Consider the following 8,615-nt stretch of genomic DNA (forward strand, 5'->3'; position numbering starts at 1 on the left):
GTCATCCATTAATATAAATTAGTAAACAATTGTAACTTTCTGCATTTGCTTGTATGATAAGAGAAATGCAAAAATAATGCGTGTATTCTGAATATATACGTTTGATTTGTTTTTATCTTTATTTCAGTTTAATAGAATTAGAATTAAAAAAAAAAAGTCAGGTTTCAGTTTAATAAATACACAAGACGCAAAGACTGTCAATAAATCCTCCCAAACTGCGTGAGCGGCGCTTTCTTTCTCCTTGCAGTTAAAAGACCTCTAAGCTCGAATAGTTCATAGGCCATAACTTATTTGAATATCAACAACCGCTCCTATTTCACTTCAGCCTTATCTGTGTGGAAGGCTGTTAATGTGGCGGGGGCGTACACAGCAGGACTCTCCTCTGCTGTCCTGCGGTAACATTGTTGTGGAACGACGTCACAGCTCAAAAATGAAGGCGCAGAGGCAGCCATTACTGGAGCTTCTATAATTATTTTATTTCACATAAATATTCGCAGAAAACTCCCATGGCAAGAGCGACAAGTCAGCTGGTAAGTGTGGCTATTTAAAGAACAGTAACAGTACGTAGCCGGCATTGAAAATGTGCTGAATGGCAGCTTTGTTGTAAGTAGTTGCGCTGGGCCTTCATTTGAAAGCAGGGCTAATATCTTTTTCGCCTTACGCTTCACTAGCAAGTGTTAGCTTCCGAGTGTTGGCTAACAAAACACTTCGCGTTAAATGTCCTTATCGTGGTTGTTTAACATTTTCCTTGATTACTAGATAAACGTGTTTCGATTAAGCTCTGATAGGGTACGTTTATATGTTTGATATATTTGTTTTCAGGCTTTTTAAGACGACTTTCTTCGAACCAGCCACTGTTTGCTAATGTAAGCTTGGATTCGCGCTTCTACTTACCGACTCTGCCTGCTAGCAAGCTAATGTTAGCTTCAATGCATTCCACCTTTCGATAGAAGAGAGTTCTCTAACGATAACATCATGGCATCTGATTGTCAACTTTATAAATATGATATTCATGCGGACATTGTAACTTATAACGAGAGGGGGAAACATTTTGTCATAAAGGCAAGAGGTTTTTCAGTTACTTGTCTTGGCTTGTTTGCTATCTTTTAGCTTACTTGCTGTTAGCGTCAAGTTTGTAACTTGCTGTCAGTGATGGCCGGCATTATTTGACAAGGTAGCAGGAGCTAATGTTAGCCTGCTAGCAGGCTTTGGTTGGGGAAGAAACTTTCCATAGGAGAGTTCTTACAACAGTTTTTGGTTATGACAATTTTATCAGACCGTGTCTATCATTAAATACACGATTGCCCATCTGTAAGAGACGAGTGAATAGAGGTTAATCTGAACTCTTGATTATGACATAGTCAACTCCGGAATAAGCAGCTAAATGGCCACACCTTGTTGCTTTTGAATGAGTAGAAGCTAGGCCAGATAAATTGATCAGCGCTTATTGCCAATTAACTACATGTTTCATTCATTTCACAGGTTACATTTGTAAAACGAAATCGTTTTAAAGTGTTATCATACTTGCTAAATGATTATACACACAGTGGCTATCAACTACTACGATTTGTGATGCAACTTAATGAGTTTCATTTTGTGTTCTAGTGCTCCAACGCCTGGTTGATTATATACTAAATATACCATATTCATTGTCATTGTTGTAAAAGCTGCTGCCACTGAAAATGGAACTTTACAGGTTTTTACAACAAAAGCATAAAGTTTCTATGTGTATAGCTATCAAGGTTGAACTTTGCCCTTCGGTAGTCTGACATGAAATACTACTTATTTACGAAATCCTGCTAACATCTTTATGTTACATGTAACAGATGCATACTTCTGTTTTTTTAAAATATGCCTACTTTCTGAAATAGTAAAGAAAAATGCTCTATTGGTTGTAAATGATGTGCATTCTGCCCATTTCAGGGGGTGAAGCATTCTTTAACTTCCTTTTTTTTTAACAATAATTTTACAATAGTACATATACTATCTTAAAATGTTAAAGTACTAGGTTGTAAATGCAAAGGTATCTTTGACCTGGACAAAAAAAAGTTTCATTCTATTAATACATATTTTAAATGACATGTAAATGGAGATACCTATAGTCTACTTAAGGGTCAAATCAAGTGTTATCTTCATACATTTCTCAGCAAAAAAATGCTTATTTAACTAAGTAACAACTTAATATTAGGTTTTTAAAATATACTTATTAATTTTGTCTCAAATAATAGAGTATTTTAACTTCAGTACTCCATTCCTGATATGTATTCTCCTTATTTTCTTGTCTCATTTCAGTATGATGTTGTGCCCATTCAGCCCAACGTTGTCATCTGTTCCTGCTCACATCCATCAATGGTAAGAAACCACCCTGACTCCTGCTCGCCACTTGCTATCCCAGGCGCAAGCAGCCGTCACTGCTCCGGTATGGAAGGCCCAGCTGCAGAGGCTTGTGCTGTAGGAGCGCCTGCAAACAGCCAGAGCTCAGAGGCCTGCAAGCAGCCGGCCATCCAGCCGGCTCAGCCACGCAAGAAGAAGCCAGAGGACTTCAAGTTTGGCAAAATACTGGGAGAGGGCTCCTTCTCAACGGTATAAATCTTTAATTTTATCTGAATTATATTATGATAGATGTTGCTACATGTTAGGATTCTTTTGATTTAATGGCAAATGGGGCCTAATTGTAACATTTTTTCAATATTTTCTCATTTGTTTCTGGTTCTCAGGTTGTCCTTGCAAGAGAGCATGCCACAGGCAAAGAATTTGCAAGTTAGTAAAACGGATTATCTTTCAGCAAATACTTTTGATTTATACCGTTAATAAATGATTGTACACTTACCAATGTTTTTTTCTTTTTTTTTACTAGTTAAGATTTTAGAGAAACGCCACATTATGAAGGAGAATAAAGTCCAGTACGTGAAAAGAGAAAGGGATTTGATGTCAAGCCTTGATCACCCATTCTTCGTCAAGCTCTACTTCACATTTCAAGATGATGAGAAGTTGTGTATCCTTACAACTGATTTCTGAGAGTTTTTTAAATGAGAATCTTTTAAAGATTTGGGTCTGTGTGTATTCTTCAAAGCATGTTTCTTAACTGGCGTTCTGTAGATTTTGGGCTCAGTTATGCTAAAAATGGCGAACTCCTGAAATACATACGCAAAATTGGTTCCTTTGATGAGACCTGCACTCGGTTCTACTCGGCTGAAATAGTTTGTGCATTAGAGTACTTGCATATTAAGGGGATAATACACAGGTAAGCTGTCTTCCTCCTATAAGATGTTTATTAAAAACCTGTATAATCTACCTTTCCTGAAAGTAACCATTTTATTCTCTCTATTTTAGAGACCTGAAACCAGAAAATATTCTTCTGAGTGAAGACATGCACATCCAAATAACAGATTTTGGAACAGCAAAACAGTTATCATCAGACAGTAAACAAGGTAGAACTGCAGCACTGTTTTTTTTTTTTTTAACCTATTATTGTTTAATTTAATAGCAATTTATGCATCAGTTTCGGAATTGTAGTTTATTTGAGCTACATACAGTTTAAATGTAAAGTATAGTGACCTGGCCCTAAAAAAATAGTGAGCAAGGTCTCTTTGTTACAACAGATAACTGATTTTACAGTTATTCTGAAAGGTTCGACCAGCATCAAAGTAATTTTATCTTAACAAATGAAGTCATTTATTGCTTCTCAGAGGATGTTCTGTGTTATTTTAAACATTTAGATCAAAAATTGGTTGCATTCATATATTTGTAGTTTACATATTATGCCACAGACTGCTATCAATTGCTGGTCATAGTTGACCATATCAGGATAGGTTCTCTGTCATTTAGTGTTATGGTTAGCGACTGATTAAAAAGTTCTGTATAGATCAGATTATGTCAGTGGTTTTTGGGGGTCAAAAGAAATTAATTGACTTTTACTATCTAATTTTCAAAATTGTTACACACATACAGTTTTTGTAAGTTAAAAGTTATTTGTCTAACTTTTTTTTAGACAGTATTTTAAGCACAAACTTGTTTCTATGAAGTGGTTTGTGACAAAAATCATTTTTCATAGAAGAATCAGCTGGGTTTTTCTGTTTTTTGTTTATGTTTTTGAAGGACCAGCTATGTGTGCAGTTTTATCGTCATGGTTTACTTTGGAAGTGAAAAGAATTTGGCTCTAACTGTCATTTATTACACCTGTGCTTGTCATGTTCTGACAAGTCTGTTTGGAAGGGTGTCTTTGCAGAGTCTGTAGGTAGTTTTCTCTCTACTCTGTAAAAGTGTTGTTAGACTCTACTAGTGGCAATAATTTGACAAAAGTAAATACAGATTTTTTCTACAGAATTTTCTCTTTTCTCATTTGCAGCCAGAGCAAACTCTTTTGTTGGAACAGCACAGTACGTTTCCCCCGAGCTGCTAACAGAGAAGTCGGCCTGCAAAAGGTAAGTTATTTTTTAGTTTTGCATTTGCGTTTTTTTATTTTTTCTATAAATGTGTAAATGTTGATGTTGTTTTTATTTATTTCACAGCTCTGACCTGTGGGCTTTGGGGTGTATTATCTATCAGCTGGTGGCTGGTCTACCTCCATTCAGAGCTGGGTATGTGCTTACACACATTATTTCTTCTGATGTCTTTTATATTGGTTTTCATGTGGCGGTAATTTTCTATTCCAAATCTATACCTGTGCATGTCTTTTATATCTTTGTGTTTCCTTGTGTTGTAGAAACGAATACCTTATATTCCAGAAGATAATAAAGCTGGAGTATGAATTTCCTGAGAAATTCTTTCCCAAAGCCAAGGATCTTGTTGAACAGCTTTTGGTAGGTTGTTAAACATTTGTGTGTTTGAAATATTAACTAGTACTTCCAATATCTAGATATTGATGTTCTGCAATAAAACATGAACATGTCTCATTTGTTTTAACTTCAGTCATTGGATCCATCCAAGCGAATTGGATGTGAAGAGATGGGTGGGTATGAGCCACTGAAGCAGCACCCCTTCTTTGATACCATTTCCTGGTGTGACCTGCACCTACAAACGCCCCCAAAGCTTACACCTTACCTCCCAGCTATGTCTGAAGATGATGAGGACTGCTATGGAAATGTAATCATCCATTATAGACTTTCCTTTTAAATCAGAATTAACATCATTTCATTGAAATCCTCTTTTGAAACATTGTTTTTTCTTACCTGTTACATCTCTTTGTGGATCTTAGTACGATGACCTCCTGAGCCAGTTCAGCAACATGCAGGTGGCCCAGTCCAGCTCATCGCAGTCGCTGTCGCCACACGACTCAACTCCCCCACAGAGGTCAAGCAGCAACATTGAACAGTACATCCACGACCTGGACAGCAACTCCTTTGAGCTCGATCTACAGTTCACTGAAGAAGAAAAGAGGTTGTTGCTTGACAAACAGACCATTGGGAACCCTTGGTAATTTATCTAATAATGCCATTGATAAACTTTTTTTTGTTCATTGTAATTTATACAAAATTCTCATAACAAGCATTGTTTTGTTTTGCTCCAATCTCGGGTACAAGTCTTTCAGCTTATCTTTGTTTGTCAATCCTGTATAATAGGTTTTAAATAAAATATAGAATCTAATTAAATAGAAGAATTTCTAAGTATTCTGATTGTTTTTTTCTCAGGCATCAGTTTGTGGAGAATAACCTGATCCTGAAAATGGGCCCAGTGGATAAACGCAAAGTGAGTGACTCAAACAATTTATTTAAATGCTGCTTCTACTAAATTCATCATATTTACTATATTTATCTATATTATAAATATCATCATATTTTTAAAAACATTTTCAAGATGAATATTTTTAAATGAAATCTTTTATGTTTCTGGTTTTAACAACAATTGGTAAATACAATACTTTCCATGCTGGAATAGGCTGTTGTAGCACGGAATACAATGTCCTGTGGCACATGGCCCCCTCTGTTGGTCAATTTGTGTCCTGACATGTTTGTTTCAGGGTCTTTTTGCACGTCGGCGGCAGCTCCTTCTCACGGAAGGACCACACCTGTACTACGTGGATCCTGTCAACAGGGTTCTGAAAGGGGAGATTCCTTGGTCCTTAGAGTTACGCCCCGAGGCCAAGAACTTCAAAACCTTCTTCGTTCACACGGTAAACGAATATTTATTTGAAATGCCTGTTTAGCTGATATTACTTAAGTTTTGTTGCTCAGAATCTCTTCTTTTCTTTGTTTTTTCATGTTGGCAGCCTAATCGGACATACTATTTGATGGACCCCAGTGGAAATGCAGACAGGTGGTGCAAGAAGATCCAGGAAGTGTGGAGAAAGATTTATCAAAGACACCAAAACCCTGGCGTGTAGGAGCCGAATAAATTCTGTCCTCACTCCTTTTTTTTTCTTTTTCTTTTTTCTTTTAATTTTAAGATCTGAGGCCAATCACTGAGCAGAGTAATGCCCTTTTTAGTGCCCTTCATCCCATCAGTGTAAACAAACTATTCAGGTTGCTGGCATCTAGACCTCTTTTAGAAGAACCATGGGAAAAATACAAATTTTGAATTCTTTGTTGCTTTGCTTGTTCTTAGTGCTCTTTGTCAAGCTTCTACTCACGCTGTCCATGTATGGAATAGAACTCCACAATGCACATCTGCTTTATAAACACGAAGGGTTAGGAGGTAGGCAGGCTTGTCTTGTAGCGTAATGCTAGTTTGGGTACTGCTAGGATTATCTCATGTGCAGGAGCTGTTTTCTTAAAAGATAACACTATTTAAACTTTCACAACCCAGGGCCTACCAACGTACATACAACTGTAATCTCACCCTTCATTGTATTTGCAAGCTGTAGTTATTCAGTCTGGCGCTTATCCTATCAAACCCGGCACACGTACCACACATGTTTTTTTGTTTTTGTGTCAGAGCCCAGGTGTTCCTCCCTGCCTTCAATTGAGTTGTTGTTTTTTTTCCCCCTGTCTCTTGGTACTTGCTTATTGCAGCCTATTTTAGGTCTCTGGGTAACAAAGCAGAGCTCTGGTCTGCAGTGAGACATGGGTCTGAACCCGCTTCTAAAGTAGGAGCCTCCAGAGCTGCTACTGAGAATGGTTCACATGGTGGGTAAACATGCCACTAGTTACTACTTCTCAATACCAACTTGCATTTTTCCTGCATGGCTCTTTTTGTAGATCAAATTTGTCTGCTTCTTTTCTTAGGGCACTGGAGATATTTTTTATTCAAGATGGGTATTTGATTGCGTTGGCAACCATAGTATCTTTGATTTGATTGTTTTGTACTATTCACTGGCTTTGTGGTGTGAATTCTTTATTTTATTTGACTTTTTTAGGTGGAGTAGCCAGCTTATTTTCAGACTGTCCTATTGAAAATAAAATCGTATGTGCTGACCACCTCATGCTGAACAGTAGACCTCCATCATCAGCAGTGCATACACATACTATCATTCTTGGAAGCAATCACAGAAAAAGTTGTTGTTCCTTCTCAATATGGCATAACTGTGTGGGTTTACTGGCCCGACTGTTTAGTTCGTTTCCATTCTGACGTTGGCCCAATAGAAATTAAAACAAATGATTTAACTTGTGCTCTTGTTTTAGTAATATGTATTATTATAATGCTTTTAATTTTTTTTTTTTTTTTTTTTTCTCTGGGGTGGGGGGTGGTATAGTACCTTAAGGTCCTTTCCCAAGGCCCGCTTTCTTCAGCTGAGTCTGTGCACAGTGTGACTGGAGTATAGCTGAATAGCCCTGGAGCCCAGGGCTCTGTATGGTTGGATGTCAGTTAAAGGCTAACTACCTGACATAAATGACCGATTTAAAGTTGCTGTATCTGTATGTTGGGGGGAAAATTCAGAAAAGTTTTTCCTCTAAATTGCTAAATTGTTTGGATCAAGTGGATGGCAGTCAGTTACATTGTGTATGGAATATTCTATCTGGCTTGTAACTGGCTAGAACTGTGATGTACAGATGATGTATTATTAAATCTGAAGCAAGAAATGCAATGATATTAGGATACAGTTTTTGTATTTTTATTCTTGTATAAGGTTATTGATGGCTATTGTTTAGCCTATAGTTCATTCTGTGTTATTTAAATTCTAATATATGAATCATCTTTGGATTGAAGTCATGTTCAGGGGCCATGTTGTGTATGTATTGAGATGTAAAGCCTTTGAATGTGAATAATTATTGTAAACTATAATATTTTACAGCTTTTTTCTTACTATATCATACATTTTCTATTTGCTCAGTGATTTAATCATATTCTGATTATTTAATGAATCTGTTCATTCTCTCTCTGATTATTTGTGTGCTAGGTCAGTAGATTTTGAATGATGAATTTTCCACTTAATGCTTGGTAGTCCAGTAATTAAAGCATGTAGGGATTTAGGCATTCAAACGACAACTGCCTCCTGTCTTTTGTTCAGCTACAACACTTCAAAACAGTCCAGTGGCTTTTTCACATTTTTGATGCATGTAAATAAAGTATGGGATCATCTGTCGTTTCGTTTTTTTAATTCATTTTATCTTTATAGGTGACGTTGTTTTTTTTTTTTTTTTAGCATTTTACTATTTAAATTTTTATTTAGAATTTAAAAGCTCAAGCTTTGAAGAAAATGTGTTTTCCATATCAAAGTGGGGGAAATCAAGGGACTG

General features: G+C 36.7%; 1 protein-coding gene across 1 annotated transcript; it reads left to right on the forward strand.

Annotated features, from left to right (window-relative positions):
• The first annotated feature begins 318 nt into the window (after nt 1-318).
• pdpk1 (3-phosphoinositide dependent protein kinase 1) lies at nt 319-8,457 on the forward strand. Its single transcript, XM_004080354.4, has 14 exons — nt 319-530; nt 2,293-2,583; nt 2,718-2,760; nt 2,858-2,995; nt 3,100-3,244; nt 3,334-3,431; nt 4,349-4,424; nt 4,512-4,580; nt 4,706-4,802; nt 4,912-5,085; nt 5,198-5,415; nt 5,631-5,688; nt 5,960-6,112; nt 6,209-8,457. The coding sequence occupies exons 1-14, from the start codon at nt 507-509 to the stop codon at nt 6,320-6,322; spliced, it is 1,698 nt and encodes a 565-aa protein (XP_004080402.1). The 5' UTR covers nt 319-506; the 3' UTR covers nt 6,323-8,457.
• The last annotated feature ends 158 nt before the right edge of the window (nt 8,458-8,615 follow it).

Source organism: Oryzias latipes, chromosome 19 (assembly GCF_002234675.1).
Source record: "Oryzias latipes chromosome 19, ASM223467v1".
Classification (NCBI taxonomy): domain Eukaryota; kingdom Metazoa; phylum Chordata; class Actinopteri; order Beloniformes; family Adrianichthyidae; genus Oryzias; species Oryzias latipes.

Bases quoted from the DNA above. Each gene is read 5' to 3' on its own strand.
- pdpk1 (XM_004080354.4), top strand. From the start codon at position 507: ATGGCAAGAGCGACAAGTCAGCTG. The intron at 2,761-2,857 runs GTTAGTAAAACG...TTTTTTTACTAG, and splicing joins CACAGGCAAAGAATTTGCAA to TTAAGATTTTAGAGAAACGC. The intron at 5,416-5,630 runs GTAATTTATCTA...TTTTTTTCTCAG, and splicing joins CAGACCATTGGGAACCCTTG to GCATCAGTTTGTGGAGAATA.